The sequence below is a fragment of the Diorhabda carinulata genome, chromosome 3, assembly GCF_026250575.1.
Source record: "Diorhabda carinulata isolate Delta chromosome 3, icDioCari1.1, whole genome shotgun sequence".
Classification (NCBI taxonomy): Eukaryota; Metazoa; Arthropoda; class Insecta; order Coleoptera; family Chrysomelidae; genus Diorhabda; species Diorhabda carinulata.
Window position 1 is genome coordinate 35,351,893 of NC_079462.1, and position 22,243 is coordinate 35,374,135.

Sequence of the window (22,243 nt, forward strand, 5' to 3'; positions counted from 1 at the left end):
AATTTTAAATCTTTTACAACATTACGTAAATTTATGGAAACCAATTCAAATTACAATGAAGGATATTTACATCTTGAAACACTTGCAACAGTTTCAATTCAAAAGCATCTTTTGAAGCTAATAAACAGTTTCAGCATATACCTCCTAATAATATGAGATTTTACGATCCTTTTTATATCGATATTAAAAAGAAAGAAATACTTGAATTTGATGAATATTGAAATCTCATACCGGGCGCGGTCAGAAAAGTTTGGAGCAGCTGGTATATGTAGTTAATTAGAAACAAATAAATATGAATATCGTTTACATGATAATAAATAGCATATCTAGTCTAACTGCAATACAAACAATTCATAATATTGAGGTAAACAGAAAGCCTGTGAGGTTGATTGTTAAAAAAATAAAGCAATAGTATAATATGACTAAATATTTATTTCAGACTACAGACTTAGGTAGGTACTAACCTAAAATTCGTTTTTGTTTAACTCTTTTTTAATTAAAGAAATTAAGATCTAACCATTTTAACTATGTAATTAGATAATTAAATTATATATAAATAGAAATTTATCTAATTCCAACTTGAGTTATAGTAGAAGGTTTTATAGCTGTTCGGATTTCAATTTATTTGATGGTAATATTTGAAGAGAGATTTGTAGGGTCGTAAAGAAAATAATTGATTCTATCCTTGAAACTAATTGTCAAATACCGAGTGAGTATATACTTTTTGTATAAAGAAAATAAAATTCTGGGTTGTAAGTGAATGCACTTATTTTTCCAGGCTTGGGTCGATTTGTGTTTGTACTAACATTGTTCGTTTGTTGTATAATAAGAAAAATTTTGTTTTACTTAAAATATGTTTGAGGGGGGTTTCTTTAAAGTAAAGTAAAAATTTCCTCATACGATAAGACACTTTTGAGAACATGTATATGCCTGTTCTACAAAAAGACGGATATACTATGGCTTTTTAGGTGTTGACTAAATACAAGAAGTCAAAATAAAGAAGAAATATTTGTTTCTTTTTATCTTTGTATCGACTCTTTTCTTTTTTACTTACACTTCTATTGGTTTCAAAGAAATACAGACATTGTTCTCCAGGTTAGGTACGTAGCCGTAGTTTTGAAGAATATGTATTTTTAAATAGGATTTTTGAAAACGCTATGTATATAATTTACACAATAATCAGTCAATTTTTCAAATCAAAAACACTCGTTGATTTTACAATCTCCTAAAATTCTTATAAAATCGCTTATCTCGATTCTAGCACATCTGTTTTTGATTGTTTTAAAAATACTTCATAACACAATAAATGTCTTTGTAATATTTACATTATTTTTTAAAATCTAGTAATTTTGTCATCGTTATGCGTTGGAGTATCGCATCGAAAATCTAAGTCTTCGTTTTCTGGTAATGCTGGACATGAATACAGATCCGGTTGCTGTCCATTCTGTTGAGTTCCGCAAGTAACGCCGGCCCTGGCGACTGTTACTGCATTTATGGCTGCCACATTCACGCAGTCATAAATAGGCTGGAAAATACAGAATATCAATTAGATTGTATATTACATTACAATATGCAATTATTATTTTCAAATTATCTAAAAGAAAACTATTTACTTGTGAGTCCAGTTACTCAAACCAGACAACAGCTGCAATTGGAACATAGAATTCATATAAATTATAGTTAAAAAAACCGAAAAACACATTTAGAAATAATAATACTGAAAAATTCCGGATGAATGGCGCCTAGGAGACAAAAAGATACAGCTTAGTAACAAAGATCATGACAAACAAAATAAATGAACTCACCACATGGAGCGATGAACGGCAAAGATTCAGATCTTTGTCCTGGGACAAATAACTGAAAAATCCATCGAGTAATACAAACCGGTTCATGTGTTTTACAGACTTAGAAAAGGCGTTTGACGGAATACAACCGAAGGACTTGGTACGCCTTCTATACAACAGGCAAATCCCATATAACATCATAAAAACCATCGAAAAACAATTCATAAACAGGCCAAAATCAATGGCATAACTACCGAAGAAAATATAAAAGGTAAACAAAGACTTCAAGATCGTATGCTATGCCAATGATTGCAGAAAACGAAGATGAACTACAGATATTACTATTCAAATTCAACACAGCGACAAAAAGTTTAAATCTGCAGTAAAAACGAAATGCATGACTATCTCAAAAACACCTATCAGATGTAAACTGGTTGTAGATGATGAATTGATGTTATTTGCAAAAAATGAACAAAAAATCGATTTTTTTCACCCCCCGATTTTTGAAATTGTTCACATCGAATTATATGTGAGTTTTGGAGGAGTTTCAGGATGTCAAATGAATAAGTTTAAACTACTTCATAGCTGGGTATCTCGGTTTTCCTATTACCTTGAATGACTGGACTAAAAAGTTATTATTTTGTTGTGTACTGCTTGGGTTAACTCACAAACGACCGCTGGTTAGATCGCGAAACTGAATCTTAATAATTAACTGATTTTACGAAGGAATCAGTAATGCATTCAATATGAACCACTTCCAACTATTCGACAAACATATTTTTTAAATCTCTTCAAGCGAAACTTTCTATTATTAATAAAACCGGGGGTCAGTATCACATTTGTATGATCAAGGTCAATAACCTCAGTTGCATGCCTACCACTACAAGTAAATAGAACACATGAAAGTGCGGTTTGCTGTAAAATAAATACTTTCACCTAATTGTAAAAAATAACTTATTTAACTACGCCGACAACAATTAAGAATGTTTCATTTATATAGGAGGAAGTTGAAAAATTTCGGGCCATAAACTGTGTTTAAAAAAAAATTTGTAAAATGAAAATATCAAATTGATTCATAGTCCGACCCCTAAATGATTAATAGCAACACGCCTTGCATGACACGTATAAAATGGCGTCTTAAACGAGTTACGTTCTGCTTCACGTAAAACAGGGAAACACACATTTTCAAAAATTAATTTTTCAAAAGCCGCAATTTAAAATTTCGTATATAAACTCGTCACCTCATAAATTATTTACCAGAAAACTAAGAACATCCAATTCGACGATCCATAATCCAAAGTTTAGCCCAGTAATTCATTTACTTGTTTAATTTCACCATCACAAAGAGGCGCATAATTCAAACGGTTTTTTTTTAAAGTAGTATTATGATATTTGAATATACTCCTACCGTTTTATTCAAAGAATGATTCCAGATTTATAAGAACTGTATAATAGTGATGAACATCCTAAAATTTCTCTCAAAACTCACATATACATAATTCGATTTGAGCAACTTTAAAAATTGGGGGTCAAAAATCGATTTTTTGCACATTTTTTGCAAATAACTCGTTTCCTATTGGTTATACGCTATTTGTATTACTTATCAATAATGTAGAGTATTGAGTTCTCTACAACTTTTGTCCAAAAATTTTTTTCATACGGTGAATCGTTTCTGAGATAGAGGGCGGTTAGAATCCCGTTTGAAATCAATTGGTAGTCCCGATCAAAATAATCTCTTATAAAGTTTATAAATTATTGCTAAATAAATAATTATAAATAATTTCCATTTTTTATTAACAATTACATTGTATTTAAATATTTTTTTCAGTAATGAATTGAAAAATACTTTTAATTTATTTCTGTCATTGAAAAATCACTAAGGGACATACTTTAATTACATTTTAATTGTATTCTCGTTTGTGCTAATTACATTTTAAGTAGAAAATAATTTGGTACATCTCGTTTGAAATCTTTAGACTCTGAAATTCCTTTATAACGTTTAAAATTATACCTGGGATTAGGGCCCCTATTATATCGTACGAACCTTTATTTATAGCCCTCTATCTCAGAAACGACTCACCGTATGAAAAAATTTTTCAAACAAAAGTTGTAGAGAATTTGATGCTCTACAATATTGATAATGAATACTAATAGCGTAAAACCTATAGGAAACGAGTTATTTGCAAAAAATGTGGAAAAACTCGATTTTTTTGACTTTTGACTCCGATTTTTGAAGTTACTCAAATCGAATTATGTGTGAGTTTTGAGAGAAGTTTTAGGATGTCAAATGAACAAGTTTAAACGACTTTATAGTTGGGTATCTCGATTTCCCGAAATTTTTGCCTAAATCTACCTAAAATAGGATCAAGTTTCATCGTGATTTTGTGAGAAAATAATTGTATTCTTCGTGTTCCCTTCAGGAAAAGAAATATTTAAAAAATTTGAAATTGATGAAATTATTGAAAATCGTGGAAAGACGGTTAGTTAGATCATACACTTAGATAAAGAGAGAAGTTTCAAGAAAGCATAATCCTTCTAAAGTGACGTTGAATAGTTTTTGGAGGCCGTACACAACTTGAAAACTGGAAAAAGGCAATAAATAATTCGATTGAGAAAATGAGGAAGCTGGACAATGTTACTGAAGAAATGATCTATTTCTGGAGGTGTATCTTTGATATCTTAGCTATTTTAACTACTGTCTATGTCCTTACCTGTGTATTGGTCCTGTAAATATCCACAATACTATTGGCAGTATTCATGGAAGGTAAAGTACTAGTTATTTTGTTCTTAGCTGCTGCGATGGTCATCAAGTATGTCCTCGGTATGAATATCGCGCCAAGAAATACCCCCGCCGTTCCAATTAATCCAAGACAAAGCATTGGTTCCGCCCAAATTTCATCCAGAAACATGTACAGTGGTAACCACAACATCCAAACTAGACCAGTTGATAAAATGGTTACGCAAAAATATTTTCCTTCCTTGTAATTTCGTTCGCACTTATAAATCAACGGACACAGACAGATTAATAGCATCAATAGCATTATGTTGTAGCTCATCAAATAGATAAAAGAAGCTCTCGCGAAAATAGAGGCGCATTTACCTATTAACTGTAAACTGAGAGCGGCTTGTACGCCGAATATAAACAGGCTTAAGAAAGCTTGAACCGATCCGGCTATGTGTGACATAAATCCTATTTCTTTGGAAGCTGTAGCGAGGAGAATGCATCTAGAAAGAAGTAAAGAAAATACTGACGCGTAACCCAGTGTTATAGATAAGGATTTAACTAGACAGAGAGAGTTGTTGATTTCGTCTAAGCTGAAAGGTAGAACCGAACAAAATAACACCATGATCGCTACTAATAAAAATATAGTTAAAATTGGATTACCTTCTAAAATATCTCTTCTGCAGATACATACTAATAAAAATATTATAATGGACATACAGAATAATACTCCAAGAAGAGATAAGGAGAGGAACGCGTAAACCCAAGCTTCAGTTCTGAAGGAAAGGTTTGGTATCGGTTTGAACAGGAAATTGAAACGTTTCTCAGATATTAAATGTAAACAATTACCACTAATATTCTCCAAAGTGGTATTTCCTTCTTCGAATCTTTGATCTATTATTGTTAAATTGTCGTAAAATATATTATACGAGAATATTTTTGTGAAAGGTTGTAAAAAGTTATTCCTGGTAGATAATGCAGTTATATTTTCCACTTTATAAATATCGTAGATGAAATTTGGCATTAATGGCTCTATTTTTAATATTTCGACGATACTCTGCGGGGTCATCAATATCGGCCCGTATTTTTTATCGAATTTGTTTCTCAAGCAATTTACTTTATACGAAGTATCGTTGCATTGCTTTTCAATGAAATTTTCGATGTTTTTTGAAAACGTTAAAATAATTTTCGCTGTGGATAAGAATAAAGAGGAAGGTAAAATGTTTTCAGACGTTTTGAATTTCGTTGATGCTGGATGGTAAGGGGGTATGATGACAAAACTATTATCGGGTAAATCTGAAAAACAAAAAATAAAACTCAATTATCATCAATTATATATAATTATAAATATTTGACCGATTTTATAAATTCTTCCATCGTTTGTAAGCTAAATTACCGAGGATTAGCACGAGCTGTATTTAAATTCGAAAAATGTAGAATCGTTACGAGATTTGCGATAATAATGAGTGTCCCAAAGTTACACAAAACATTGTTTCTAATCTTTTGATTGTAATTTTTTTGTTAAATCGTATCGTTGATAGGATAGGGTTAATTTATGGCTTAAGACATCGGACAAACGGCCTTCACGACTTACTCACTCGTTTGTCGATATTTTTCGAGACCATTCTGTATAAAGGTGACTGAATAGTACGATTTCCGTGGTGCTAATTTGCAAGTCAAAAATAAGGAATAAAATTTTTCGATATCTCGCTTCGTTTTCAAAATATCGATACTTGCAGGTTGGAAAAATTTATTTTTATCTAATATTTGTATATATCAACCTAACCTAACCTAACCTAACCTAACCTAAGTTTCTCGTGGAGTGCTTTGAGTGTAAAAAATTCAAAAATCGTGAATTTTTTACAGCCAAAATTGTCTAAAAAATTTTTTTTTGTCCTCTGGACCCCTGCCCAAAAGCCACAGGCCGCGAAGAACGGGTGAGTTTGGAGAGGGGAGATTGGGGGCAGATAAATTCTGAGCGGGTAGATTTAAAATAGGATAAATGATGCAAAAATAATTGTAATGAAAAACAACCGACAATTCTTTATGAAAAACATCAAATTATTCATGTAATTATCGTATGTTAAGTTATATTCATCACGGAGTGATGAAAATTTCAAAAATGGCTCATTTTGCTATAAAAATCTGTTTTTTTCAATATAATTTTGGAGTATCGGGGTAAATAATATAAAAATTAAATAAAACATCTTTTGTTTATTGAATTACAAGATTCATATTGAATTTAAAGTGATAAAATATTCATTTGCAACGAAGTATTGAACGCCATCTGTTCAATAAAGCGAATTTTGAACTAACGTTTGATTATAACTTTAAGTATCGATATCTCGAAAACCAAGCGAGATATCAAAAAATTTCATTCTCCATTTTCGATTTATTTTGGGCCTAATTAAGCCAAATCCGCTGTTAAAGATAAAGATAAAACTAATGGCGTTAAATCACATCATTTCTTATCACAGAAACGAGAAAGTACACGACCTGGTGATGTCTTAATTTCGGTAAAAAGAACTGTGTTATCATGTCGCGATATCCAGCACCAGCAACAGTCACTGTTTGACCAGCTTCATATTCAAATTATAACTCCAGCTCAAAATGCACACCAGTGACACGTTGTGGGTACATTTGTTTTTTGACAATCCCATGCTGGTTCTCAAAACCCCAAATCCGGCAGTTTTGATTATTAACAAAACCATTTGTTGTGTTGATTGAAGTTTTTAAGCACGGAGGCACAGATCTTTAGCCCGTATACCCTGTAGAGAGCTTCTTGAAACTTTCAACGACTTGTTTTTGAACGAACATGGTCGACTAGTAGGTTTGGCATCTCTAACGGATTTTTTAATTAATCTCTTCACAATGACGAAGTTAAAAAACTATTTCGAACATATTTTGTATGAAATTTTCGATCGTTGTCCGCTAAACTTCCATTATTTTTGAAATATTTGACGAAAAGAAGATTGTTACTAACCCTAAACTGTCAGCTGTCAATTTAAACAGAATTTACTATGATTTCATACTAACCTTGAGGAACAGACTCGTCTAGAGGGACGAATAAACCATTGAAATTTTCTGCATACAGAAAAAATTCTTGTGATTTTACGAATTGATCGATTTGTTCGATATTTCCGAAAAATATAAATGGTGTAGTGCCGTTGAATCCTATCGGACAAATATTTCTAAAACAGAAGAAATAATTTTCAAATGCTCTATTTGACATAAACACTACAATGTTGCCAATTATACGAACGTATACATCCAGGTTATAAAATGTGAAATTGATTCATAGATTCTTTGTTTGATATTTATTGTATTGAATATTCAATTTGGTTAATTATTTTTATTCGAGTAAAGTATTATCGAATGTTGTCTTTTACAAATTACTTTCCTTGGAAAGCCTCGCGACATATCTTCTATTCCTCAAAGCAAAGCAGTGTTGCCACTCGTATCTTGTGATAAACCTTTGAGTGTTTCATAATGCTCCACAATGACATCAAACACGAAAAGAGAGGTTAGGTAAATTCGTAGATAGGCTATCCCAGTCGAGGCTTATAACAAGTTTATGGAGGATTAGATTAAGCTAGTATTTGCTCCAAAGAAGCCTTTTGTAAAGGCAATAATTTCTATTAAAATATAAAAAATATATTTTTTGGTCAGTCCGGATCAAAGTTTATTATATTATTATATATTTATTATGATTATATTATAAATAATTGTTTTTGAAAATCAATATTTAGTCAATTTTAATTGTTTTAAATTATACAGCGTGTAAAAGGCAAATGAATTAACGATGAAGGCATTCGGAAATTGTAGGTTTATGCACACGTCCGTTCATCGTACGGTTCAAAACATCAACTTCTACCTCAATTAATTGGAATAGAAAGTTGCAAGAGCATAAATTAACAAAACGGTAAGTGAGATTTTAGTTTGTAATTGAATTTATGTTTATAAATAGATTTTAACACATTACTCTTTACAACAATAATAGTGCCGATTGAATCAAAAAACTTTCTAATTGTATACTAATGGTTAAAATTTGAAATGCGATAAGGACATTCATTAACATTATAAAAAAGTACGATTTCGGAAAAACAATTACTTTCTGGCTACATGATTCCGACGAACATTGAATTACATCCCAAGACTTCTGTCACTTAGATGGCTCGCAATTGCCAGGAGGAAAGTAAATTTTTTATGTACGAGGTCGAGATACATAGTACCAAATAGATCATCATTTTAATCATATTTTTGAACGTAGTTTCCTTCGACTCTTCATCTAAACCTTCTCCGATTTTTTTCTAATTATAGTTTTTGTTTGTGAGTTGATTTAATCGTAATTTTTGTCTACGGGACCTGATAATATTCCAGCAGAACTACTTCAAATTATCAGCGATTATATATATAGGTACAACACGGGGGAAGTACCAGAAGAATATATTTTATAACAATCACAAATTGATAAGTCTGATGACCCACAAGCTAGAATTGTTTACTAAAATCACACACGCTCGAAAAAGATACAAATTCAAATTGTAATTTAGTCGATAGGTAGTTCGGTTTTAGAAATGCCCTTGGTACCAGAGAAATAATTTTCACTTTGAATATTCTTTTCCAAAAGTATCCCAACCGATGTTAGGATGTTTTCTTGATGGAAAAGACGTTTATATAATTAAGAAACTGTCTGTTTTGTCTCCACAGTTTTTCAGATATTACAGTTATTGAGGACGCTTTATATGAATAAGAATTTGGCATCATAATTAACTCATTCACACCATTCGCTATTTTGTACCACGGGTCTCCAAAATATCATATATTCTGTTAATTTAAGAAGACAAAGATTCATTAAATGTTATATTTGGTCCATGCTGCTGTACGGGGTTGAAGAGTGGACACTGAAGACCATTACAATCAACCGTATAGAAAAATTTTAGATGTGGTTACATACACTGGTAATAAGAAAACCAAGCAGTCTTGAGCAGAGCAAATGCAGTTCCTGAACTTTTGAAAACAGTTAAATACGGAAGCTTGTCATGTTTTATAAATATGGGGCCGCGTGGGAGTAGAAAGAAAAAAAATCTCGTGGTTGAGGAACAACCGGAAATGGACAGGCATATATAGCATCGAACAATTGTTTGGAGTGGCTGAAAGCAGGGACCAACTCGCCCTTGTAATTGCCAACATCATTTGGACCTAATAAAGAACAATAAGAAGAAGTTTCAGGTGAATTGCAAGAGAAATAATTTTATTCAGATGCAATTATTGTCTTTTGTTTTGTATAATGCTTCGAAATGTATTTCAATTTCATTTCTAATAGTGATAAGCGAATTTTATCTACCTAGTTCGCTAATAGTCCGGACGAGGCGACGAAGGAGCCGAGTCAAGAATATCTAATCGAGTACCGTAGTAATAACTTCACGGACGTATATTGTAATTTTTTTCTTCTTTATACTGTTTTCGGTTTGAAATAAAAAGCAAAATTGTATTAAAATAGATCCTCTAATTATTTCAAACGGGATTGAGAGAATTTAAGAATAATGTAAAGTACAAGTATACCGTAAAGTACCATTTTCTGGACTCAAATTAGTACTGTAAGATGAAAAAAAGATTTTTTTATATTAAATCAACATGTTTGAATACTTACTCGTAAACAATACATTGTTTAATACAAACGAACGCAGGTTTTGATAGTTTATAAAATTCACTAACGATCGATTCGTCTGGAGCTAAAATTGACACATTTTCCGTCCAACCTAAGATGATTAATGATTTAATAGCAGCTTTAATCAAGAAATGATAATGTGTAGATACGGGTACGGTTCGTAGATCCAATAAATCGTCGAATTTTAACAATCTTTCATTCAGTTTTTTCTCGGTGATAATTCCAAGATAGTAAGTTTCATTTTGGTTGTATAAATCGAATACAGTTTTGAAGTGATCGTTCGTAGTGCACGTTTCGAACACTTTTAGTCCAATCTTCATCGGCGCCAAATATTCTAGAAAGTTGATTCTATCTGTAGTCCATATCGCCGTCGACACTATGGATTGTTTCCTATAAGGAATCACTTGGGTGTTATTTCTACAATTTTCCAATACGATTGCGATTGCTGGATCCCCTTCCACTTCGATTACCGGCGACACGGCTTGTGTTTTAGCGAAAATAAAAACTGTGACAATCACCCCGAGATACATATTTGCGCGTCATATACACTATAACCGACAGCAATGATATGTTATAAAAAATTTAGTTTCCTCTTCAAGCTTCACTGCATCATTATTTTCCGACAAAACATTTTTTTTTTTTGAAGGACAGTCAGTCTCCTGCAGCGCGTCGCTTTATTCTGGGTAAAAAACACACACAATGTTTTACCCTAGTTCGTGAGTCAGTATATTGCTAGGAAACAATCGATACAAATATTTAGAAAATTACAGGTACTAAGATGTGTATGGAAATAGAACCAGATCGATTTTGTTCAATTCCGGATTCTTTTTACCGGTATTAAAAACAGGGAAGCTCTACAAAACTAACTTTAAGACGATTTATATTTCATACACTAAGAAAAAACTTGTCTCTATACATATGCCACAAGAATTGACTTTAGCGGTGATGAAATTTTCAAAAAAGGAAAAATACATTTTTTAATGATTTAAAAAAGTATGAATGACTCGGCCGCAGCAGGCTTCTGTGGAGGATACTACCCTGAAATAACTAAATCTTTTAAGGTATTTATTACATATTAATCTGCTCAGACAGCAGAGCTACTAGGCTGAAAGGGCGTATTTCAGGCTAGTACTGGAACGTGAAAAAGTTCTCCAGGTTGATCCTTCGGGGAACTATGGAGCTGATTCGCTCGCCAGATTGGGATCAGCAAATGGGTCCAGAATACATTCTTTGAGTAGCCTACAAGACATCTCTAGACAGGCTCTGTGGAGATGGATAGAGACATCTGGCATGAGACAAGATAAGGCTTTCATGCTGGTGCAAGTTTGTGCATAGGAGATATTCCATGGCATCTCCAATCAAAGAAGGATATTCATCAAAAAATGGGTGACATAGCCGGCGCTAGGTGTCGAAGGACCAGGTTTCAGGAATGCTTGCAGCATTTTGTACGATAATATTTAGAAAAATTTCCATTTTATATTCTCTGACAAATTGAATGACTTTTAGTTTGACTTTGGTCCCTGGAAGCGATAAATTATGGATCCACGATCTAAGTACTCCATTGTGGGATTTCGATTGAGCAATCATACCATCTGAAAGGTCAGAAACTGGGCATAAAAGGTCTTATTAATTGGTCAGCGCTAGGAAATGTTTTAATAAGGGCTAGAGCTTTTCAAGGTCATTGAAACTTTGAGGGAAAAAAAGAAAAGTTCCACCTACGCGCAGATAATTGGTCTGCTTATATAAATATTTTTTCAGTACTTGAAAAACTTAAATTGTGACAAATGTATATTAGAAATTAATTTTCATAGTAATTTCTATTTTAAGAAAATTGTGTTCTGCACTACGTATTTCAAAAAAATTACTTATTTCGTTCTCCACTATTAAATATTTGAGGGGTGGTTTAGTTGTCTTATTTTCAAACGTACATTTGTAACTTTTAATTTCTAGAAAATTGTATAGGTTTTTCTAAATATTTATTGACGCTAGGAGTTACGATATAAACGTTTGCAGAGAAATTTTTCGAGATGACTATTCTAAAAAATATCGAGGATGAAAAAACAACAAATTATAGTTGTTTTTGTTTTGTTTTCTCACCAAGTTTATAAAGAATATTCATGAGATGGGATTTTCCAATGACGACGAGTTTTACTGTAGCTATTTTTGAAAAGTTATTCCACATTTTTCTGTATATACATATCATTCAAGTTCTTTAATTTATAATTGCATTATTGTTGGGAATTTGATATCTACTTCTATTTACGACAATCTTTAAAGTGATTCTTAATAGTATGAGGTTGTTTCCATTATTTTTTTTGAAAACTACTTCATATATTTCCTGAAGATTTCTATTGTAGAAATGTCACAGTCCCTCAAGATGTAGCTATCAAATAACGAGAAATTTTTAATATAAATAGAAAACATTCTTTATTATTATTAATTCATACATTGTTGAAAATCTCTATTTTCCAACAAAGTTTCCATTTTTTTTCCGTAACACTTTCTCTTTCGTATAAATCATCTTGTATATCGATGAGTACATTTAAATTTAATCAACGAACTCGGCTATCGGAATGTGCTGATTTCATGCTATAAATTATTGTAATGGGCAATTTCATATAACGTGAACACTCCTATGATTTACTTAATAATATGCATAACGATTTTGTCGGATCTATTACAATCTATTTTGAGTTATTTGTAACATGAAATGATCTAGGTAGAGCAAATCATTTAAATTGAGCTTCAATTAGCTACCAATGTACTAAGATAGATAAAAACCTGGTTGGCGAAATGGGTTCTTAGACCGGCCCTGTCCAAGCATAATTGAATTTTAAAATTCGGCGAATTCGCGCGGCGCCTTTGATATATTTTTTTATAAATTGCGAACGCGCTTTTAGAACTTTTTATTAGAACTTTTTATTATTAATTAACAGTATTTCTTGAAAAATAATTTCTAGAAAAGTCTGTTTATTTATTTATTTTTGTTCTAGAACTTTATAGACTTTTATTTAGGTATATAAATAAATGATTTGTGAAAACGTAGTTTTGATTAGTTTTAAATAAATAGTTTATTGAATAGTGTGTAAATAAAGTAAGTTAAGATAGTCTGGACTTTAAATTGAGACAAATTATGATTAAATGTTATATAATAAATTGCTAAGAATACCATGGATAGGTAAGCAAGGAGGTGAAGCAGTATTAAAAGGTCACTCAAAATTGTATCTCATTGAATGATAATTTGAAAGGCTTTTCTGATCTATTCGTTTTAATATTTTTCTTTGAAATTACCGCTGCGTGTGTTGCTTATATAATTTTTTATTTCAGTTGAATTCTATTATCATTTTTATATCGGTTAGCGCTAAATCGAAAATAGGTTCTATTAGCGATTCTCTAATAAATTTATAAAACATAACCTTCAAATTTGTTATTGGGATAATACAAATTTCTTAAATAAATTTCGAAGTGTGTTGTTAAATCAATTTAGTTGCTTGGATACGTTGATTTTCAATAGGAATATTACAGGGTAAATCAAAATTAACGTCTATCCAAGATTTAAAATACTTAGTTCGGAAGAACTGATAAATATAAACTTCCAAGTCATCTAATCTAAATCCTTAATATATTTTTTCAAAAAATGAGGGTTCAATAAGAAAAGAGGGCTATAAAGGGTTATAAAAATACTTGTATTAATATAGAATTTGAATATAGTCAAATTCTGTAAATAAGATTTGTACTTTCACATTAATTAATAATTGGTAATTTCTTTATAAGAAATGTGTATAATCCCATTGAGAAACGTCGATGTTTTTACAGTTTCATGTATCAAGTACCATTTCTCCAACGGTGTTTAAACTGAACCTCCGACTTTCTTCAAACTCTTCATAAACTTTCACCGAGCTTCGTTTCCTTCAGTTGAAGAATTGAAATTGAAGAGTAAAGAAGTAAGTTCAAGATGATAGTTTACAATTATACCATCTACATCAAATATATTGCATTCGCTGTAATAACTATATCATTGCCTTTCATAGCTTTGATTGTTTTGAAATTGTTTCAAAAGTTTAGTGCTGGTAAAGTGAAGAGTTTAGTTTGTTTGAATGGGAAAACAGCCATCGTAACAGGTGCTACTTCAGGTGAATATTTTTGAAATTTTATTCCTATTAACGATTTTTGAAATCACTCAGATATCAAATTTATTTCGAAAAAATTTAAAAATAAGTTTTCTTTAGTAGCAATAACTAATCCTTTAATACTGTCGGCAATGTCTGGTTTGGAAATAAGGATTTTTCCATGGGCACATGCAAGCACGAAAAAATCCATTCCTGGACGTTACTTATAGTTATGTGGAAATAACACAAAAAGATAAGACTTAAATTAAAAACAATTGATTTTCAAATTAATCATAATACATCGTAATAATACATGATTAACATTAACTCATGTTAGTTCTAAAAAATGTACTCGGAAGAAAATCCTGATATTACTAAAAACATTAGAGACGACGGCAGTGCTGATTTGTTACCAGCAAAATCCAGGTTGAGGTCGATATAAACACAAATGTCAAATTTTTATGAAATAGCATCTCGAAAAAGTTAAAACTATAGTTTATTTTATCGAAAAAACCAAAAATATGAAATCTTCCACGTTACGGAGTGGGTTCTCAATGTTAAAGAATAGTTTAGCTTTGAAAGAAAATGCTGGTGATACATCTGAAAAATATTGTTTTTTGGAAGAGTCAGACTGTGGGCTGTATACCAAAAAAGTTAAAACTGTAGTTTATTTTGTCGAAAAAACCAAAAATATGAAATCTTCCACGTTACGGAGTGGGTTCTCAATGTTAAAGAATAGTTTAGCTTTGAAAGAAAATGCTGGTGATACGTCTGAAAAATATTGTTTTTTGGAAGAGTCAGACTGTGGGCTGTATACCAAAAAAGTTAAAACTGTAGTTTATTTTATCGAAAAAACCAAAAATATGAAATCTTCCACGTTACGGAGTGGGTTCTCAATGTTAAAGAATAGTTTAGCTTTGAAAGAAAATGCTGGTGATACGTCTGAAAAATATTGTTTTTTGGAAGAGTCAGACTGTGGGCTGTATACCAAAAAAGTTAAAACTGTAGTTTATTTTATCGAAAAAACCAAAAATATGAAATCTTCCACGTTACGGAGTGGATTCTCAATGTTAAAGAATAGTTTAGCTTTGAAAGAAAATGCTGGTGATACGTCTGAAAAATATTGTTTTTTGGAAGAGTCAGACTGTGGGTTGTATACCAAAAAAGTTAAAACTGTAGTTTATTTTATCGAAAAAACCAAAAATATGAAATCTTCCACGTTACGGAGTGGGTTCTCAATGTTAAAGAATAGTTTAGCTTTGAAAGAAAATGCTGGTGATACGTCTGAAAAATATTGTTTTTTGGAAGAGTCAGACTGTGGGCTGTATACCAAAAAAGTTAAAACTGTAGTTTATTTTGTCGAAAAAACCAAAAATATGAAATCCTCCACGTTACGGAGTGGGTTCTCAATGTTAAAGAATAGTTTAGCTTTGAAAGAAAATTCTCGTGATACGTCTGAAAAATATTGTTTTTTGGAAGAGTCAGACTGTGGGCAGTATACCAAAAAAGTTAAAACTGTAGTTTATTTTATCGAAAAAACCAAAAATATGAAATCTTCCACGTTACGGAGTGGGTTCTCAATGTTAAAGAATAGTTTAGCTTTGAAAGAAAATTCTCGTGATACGTCTGAAAAATATTGTTTTTTGGAAGAGTCAGACTGTGGGCAGTATACCAAAAAAGTTAAAACTGTAGTTTATTTTATCGAAAAAACCAAAAATATGAAATCTTCCACGTTACGGAGTGGGTTCTCAATGTTAAAGAATAGTTTAGCTTTGAAAGAAAATGCTGGTGATACGTCTGAAAAATATTGTTTTTTGAAAGAGTCAGACTGTGGGCTGTATACCAAAAAAGTTAAAACTGTAGTTTATTTTATCGAAAAAACCAAAAATATGAAATCTTCCACGTTACGGAGTGGGTTCTCAATGTTAAAGAATAGTTTAGCTTTGAAAGAAAATTCTCGTGATACGTCTGAAAAATATTGTTTTTTGGAAGAGTCAGACTGTGGGCAGTATACCAAAAAAGTTAAAACTGTAGTTTATTTTATCGAAAAAACCAAAAATATGAAATCTTCCACGTTACGGAGTGGGTTCTCAATGTTAAAGAATAGTTTAGCTTTGAAAGAAAATTCTCGTGATACGTCTGAAAAATATTGTTTTTTGGAAGAGTCAGACTGTGGGCAGTATACCAAAAAAGTTAAAACTGTAGTTTATTTTATCGAAAAAACCAAAAATATGAAATCTTCCACGTTACGGAGTGGGTTCTCAATGTTAAAGAATAGTTTAGCTTTGAAAGAAAATGCTGGTGATACGTCTGAAAAATATTGTTTTTTGGAAGAGTCAGACTGTGGGTTGTATACCAAAAAAGTTAAAACTGTAGTTTATTTTATCGAAAAAACCAAAAATATGAAATCTTCCACGTTACGGAGTGGGTTCTCAATGTTAAAGAATAGTTTAGCTTTGAAAGAAAATGCTGGTGATACGTCTGAAAAATATTGTTTTTTGGAAGAGTCAGACTGTGGGCTGTATACCAAAAAAGTTAAAACTGTAGTTTATTTTATCGAAAAAACCAAAAATATGAAATCTTCCACGTTACGGAGTGGGTTCTCAATGTTAAAGAATAGTTTAGCTTTGAAAGAAAATGCTGGTGATACGTCTGAAAAATATTGTTTTTTGGAAGAGTCAGACTGTGGGTTGTATACCAAAAAAGTTAAAACTGTAGTTTATTTTATCGAAAAAACCAAAAATATGAAATCTTCCACGTTACGGAGTGGGTTCTCAATGTTAAAGAATAGTTTAGCTTTGAAAGAAAATGCTGGTGATACGTCTGAAAAATATTGTTTTTTGGAAGAGTCAGACTGTGGGCTGTATACCAAAAAAGTTAAAACTGTAGTTTATTTTATCGAAAAAACCAAAAATATGAAATCTTCCACGTTACGGAGTGGGTTCTCAATGTTAAAGAATAGTTTAGCTTTGAAAGAAAATGCTGGTGATACGTCTGACAAATATTGTTTTTTGGAAGAGTCAGACTGTGGGCTGTATACCAAAAAAGTTAAAACTGTAGTTTATTTTATCGAAAAAACCAAAAATATGAAATCTTCCACGTTACGGAGTGGGTTCTCAATGTTAAAGAATAGTTTAGCTTTGAAAGAAAATGCTGGTGATACGTCTGAAAAATATTGTTTTTTGGAAGAGTCAGACTGTGGGCTGTATACCAAAAAAGTTAAAACTGTAGTTTATTTTGTCGAAAAAACCAAAAATATGAAATCCTCCACGTTACGGAGTGGGTTCTCAATGTTAAAGAATAGTTTAGCTTTGAAAGAAAATGCTGGTGATACGTCTGAAAAATATTGTTTTTTGGAAGAGTCAGACTGTGGGCTGTATACCAAAAAAGTTAAAACTGTAGTTTATTTTATCGAAAAAACCAAAAATATGAAATCTTCCACGTTACGGAGTGGGTTCTCAATGTTAAAGAATAGTTTAGCTTTGAAAGAAAATGCTGGTGATACGTCTGAAAAATATTGTTTTTTGGAAGAGTCAGACTGTGGGCTGTATACCAAAAAAGTTAAAACTGTAGTTTATTTTATCGAAAAAACCAAAAATATGAAATCTTCCACGTTACGGAGTGGGTTCTCAATGTTAAAGAATAGTTTAGCTTAGAAAGAAAATGCTGGTGATACGTCTGAAAAATATTGTTTTTTGGAAGAGTCAGACTGTGGGTTGTATACCAAAAAAGTTAAAACTGTAGTTTATTTTATCGAAAAAACCAAAAATATGAAATCTTCCACGTTACGGAGTGGGTTCTCAATGTTAAAGAATAGTTTAGCTTTGAAAGAAAATGCTGGTGATACGTCTGAAAAATATTGTTTTTTGGAAGAGTCAGACTGTGGGCAGTATACCAAAAAAGTTAAAACTGTAGTTTATTTTATCGAAAAAACCAAAAATATGAAATCTTCCACGTTACGGAGTGGGTTCTCAATGTTAAAGAATAGTTTAGCTTTGAAAGAAAATGCTGGTGATACGTCTGAAAAATATTGTTTTTTGGAAGAGTCAGACTGTGGGCTGTATACCAAAAAAGTTAAAACTGTAGTTTATTTTATCGAAAAAACCAAAAATATGAAATCTTCCACGTTACGGAGTGGGTTCTCAATGTTAAAGAATAGTTTAGCTTTGAAAGAAAATGCTGGTGATACGTCTGAAAAATATTGTTTTTTGGAAGAGTCAGACTGTGGGTTGTATACCAAAAAAGTTAAAACTGTAGTTTATTTTATCGAAAAAACCAAAAATATGAAATCTTCCACGTTACGGAGTGGGTTCTCAATGTTAAAGAATAGTTTAGCTTTGAAAGAAAATGCTGGTGATACGTCTGAAAAATATTGTTTTTTGGAAGAGTCAGACTGTGGGCAGTATACCAAAAAAGTTAAAACTGTAGTTTATTTTATCGAAAAAACCAAAAATATGAAATCTTCTACGTTACGGAGTGGGTTCTCAATGTTAAAGAATAGTTTAGCTTTGAAAGAAAATTCTGGTGATACATCTGAAAAATATTACAGCAGCAGTATTTCGATTTCGTTAATTTTTCCAAAAGGACGCGCGATTGAAAAAAAAAGGATATATATCCGATTTTTGCGGCCGACATTTCGAATTTTCCGAATCTGAAAAAACGTAAATTTTTTATAGCAGACAGTCTATATTTTCCTATGTTTTGATCTCGATACGACTATTTTCAGTATGATTGCCACGACATTTTGAAAACATTTTCATTTTTTTGGAAAATTTCAAGTCGAAAAAATTTTTATTTCACAAATCGACTCCCATCATCATGTAGGGCATAAAATTTCCTATAAATTTGATCTCTATGATTTTTTTGTGCGAGTACTTCAGACAAAGTTATGAGCAAAAATACCATCGAATTTTAGAGCTTTCAAGCTGCGTTTCGAGTTTTCAGAGGATTTGGTCAGAAATCTAGGTGACCCCTCATTGATATATTTTTTGATCTTCCTTCCCCGGACTATCGTGTCTTTCAGCGTGTTAGAACAAATAGTAGGTTATTGGATCACTTAGATCATCTCCAACTGCCTAAATTTTTCTTTAACGGTTATCACATCCTTCAAACAAACTTTTTTTGAAGCTCATCAACTTTTTTTCACATTAATTCTTGATTTTGAATTCATATTCATGTTGCAGCTGTTGGATTCCAAACTGCACTCCATCTAGCTTCGAGAGGATGTCGCGTTATCCTAGCAGATAAAAAAGAACCGGCTAAAGCTAAAGCTAAGATTATAGAAGTTACAAATAATACAAATATCGAAACTAAACTTCTCGATTTCACTTCATTGCAATCGGTGAGAAAATTTGCTGAAGAAATAAAAAGGGAAGAGGACAGATTAGACATTTTGATAAACAATGCCGAAGTTGGAAGTAGGGGAAACAAACACACTGACGATGGGTTGCATTCGACCATGCAAGTTAATTATTTCGGACCCTTTTTGTTGACGCACCTTTTGGCAGGTGAGTAGTTAGATTGAGGGGGTTAACGTTCATTATAAGGCGTTTGTGAATCATATTTGATTCGACACGTAATTTTGACAATGTTGAATCAAATATTAAATTCTTTGTATGCGTTTAAACTAATATACTTGTGTGTTAATCAAAATAAACTTTTTTACTCGAATGACTTGAGATTACTACAAGACGGGCCATAAATTTTTACACTTTTGTGACTAGGAAACAATATTATGTTTTACTAAATGCAAAATTTCTTTCAGACTTCTGTGGTTTGTGTTCGTTTTTAGAGCGTAAGAAAAAATGATGATTATATCGATTAAAATCGCAAGACGTATCGTTGGATTTTTTAAATTTTTCTCAATTATACCAAATTATCTATCACGCCCTGATACCACCTTCTTAATAACAATCCTAAAACATAATTTATTTGAAGAGTTTCTATTTACTTTTGCTCTATTGAATCATATTAATCAGAACAACTAGATAACCTAACCTAACCTAACCTAACCTAACCTAACCTAACCTAACCTAATCTAACCTAACCTAACCTAACCAAATAATCTATTGTCGATCTAGAGCTCAGTTACACGCAATGGACGTTCTGAAACAAACAGCAAAAAATTTTACATCCCATTTTTTTACGTCGCTCCAGGGTGTCAAAACATTTAAACCTCTTCTTCTTTCGTGTATTAGGTGTAGTTGCCTGCTTTATCTTCGACATCCTTGCCTCCTATCCTGCCTCAAGGTTGTCGCTCCACCTTTTTTCTGGTCTCCTTCGGTTCAATGGGTATTTATCGCGCGCCATCTTGACCAGTCTTTTCTTTCTTTCTTTCTTTCTTGATAGAAACCATTCGTTGACGTTATCTATTTTGCACAATCTCTTGATGTTCTCACTTCTTTCCTTGTCCAGTGTTGCCATAATTCTTTTAGTTTTCGCCGTTTCTGACCGTGTCTCTGCGGTGTAGGTATTTCCGATACATTTCAACGTTATTTGATATTTCTTCTTTATAGATCTGTTGAAAAAATCAGCTCCGAGTCGTATCATATTTGTTAGTTCCGCTCTGGCATTCTGCAGCAATTTGAGTTTGGAGAATTTGAATCTTCCTCCGGGACAAGCTCTATCGTTATTTCGTCAAATACTTCTCTACGCAAACTCCAAAGCTGCAGTGGTAATAGCTGCTAATGGATTTGCTGATAAACTGAAGGACCACGGTGTTACCAGCAATTCTCTACATCCGGGCTTAATAAATACGAAAGGTTTCAGAAGATCTGTTCGTATTGATGGTATAAGGACTATATACAGATTATTGAGATTCGCGTTTCTCTTTGTTTATGGAAAGGTAATGAAATTTCAATTATATTTTAGTAGTTACGTTATTGGGGGTTCAATTGTGATTTCAGACTCCCGAACAAGGTGCCCAAACCGCAATTCATCTGGCTTTATCTAATCAACTAAAAGAAACTAGTGGTAAACATTTTTGGGACTGTACAGTATTTCCTCAACCTCCCGTAACATGGAACAAGAAATTCTGTGATGATATTTGGAAGTCTAGCGAGCAGTTAGTTGATCTTAAAGACGAAGAAAAGTTGTAATTATTTATTTTCAAACTATTTATTATATATTATTTCCTATCCCTCTAGGTATTGGTAAAATTCTACTTTGTATTGAGATTGTTAACTATAAATTTAATAATTACATTTTTTTTTTAATATTAAGGCTTTAATTACCAACAATAAACTGAATTGAAGGTACAGTAGTGATCTAGTCCTGAGTATGGAGTCATTACACGTTTCTGGGCAAAGCTGTCAGCTGTCTTATTACCTGGTATACCTTGGTGTTCTTGTGGCTATTTTAGGGTTACTTTTAGAGTTTGTTTGTATTCCCACGCTAGCTTGGACATGCATTAAATACCTTTCTGGATGTGTTTTCTCAAGACATTCAAACATTTATTTATTACTAGCCACTCTATCTAAAAAATCGTGAGTTATTTTCCTAGTGGTATGGAGAGCTTTCATTTTTAACCACAAATGCCCGATCCAGCTCCTTGCGCTAGCTTAAAACCATCGATGTACCAAAAAGATACATCACAAGCTTGCGGAAGATCTTTATTGATGTCCATCATGCTGTGGATTTGGTCCATTGGTTTATCATTGCTCTCTAGCTAATCAGATTTTCTGGTTTCAATTTTTCTATGGAGATTACCCTCTAGGCGTCTTTAAATACTTGTTTTTTCATTATAAGGTGAAGAAGAGGTAAGTTAGCAGAGCCTATAAGGTTGTGTTATAGCAGAGAAGCCTTTGAATTTTTCTTCAGCTGTTGTGCAGTTTTCGACCACCAAACAAGCGATGCGTTTGTAATCAAGGGTTTTAAAACTGTTTGGTATACCATCTTGGTTGTTTTATGCGATATATTATCAAGAAATACCAGGAATATTAATTAGTAATGTGGCATT

The 22,243-nt window shown here is 32.1% G+C and overlaps 2 protein-coding genes across 2 annotated transcripts; one reads left to right on the forward strand and one right to left on the reverse strand.

Moving 5' to 3' along the window:
- Positions 1-620: 620 nt before the first annotated feature.
- On the reverse strand, positions 621-10,990 carry LOC130892074 (protein bride of sevenless). Its single transcript, XM_057797301.1, has 4 exons — positions 10,160-10,990; positions 7,543-7,697; positions 4,496-5,802; positions 621-1,525 (listed from the first exon to the last, which is right to left on the reverse strand). The coding sequence occupies exons 1-4, from the start codon at positions 10,705-10,707 to the stop codon at positions 1,334-1,336; spliced, it is 2,202 nt and encodes a 733-aa protein (XP_057653284.1). The 5' UTR covers positions 10,708-10,990; the 3' UTR covers positions 621-1,333.
- A 3,142-nt stretch (positions 10,991-14,132) lies between these two features.
- LOC130892085 (retinol dehydrogenase 11-like) lies at positions 14,133-21,383 on the forward strand. Its single transcript, XM_057797318.1, has 4 exons — positions 14,133-14,310; positions 19,470-19,793; positions 20,802-21,130; positions 21,192-21,383. The coding sequence occupies exons 1-4, from the start codon at positions 14,133-14,135 to the stop codon at positions 21,381-21,383; spliced, it is 1,023 nt and encodes a 340-aa protein (XP_057653301.1).
- Positions 21,384-22,243: the final 860 nt, after the last annotated feature.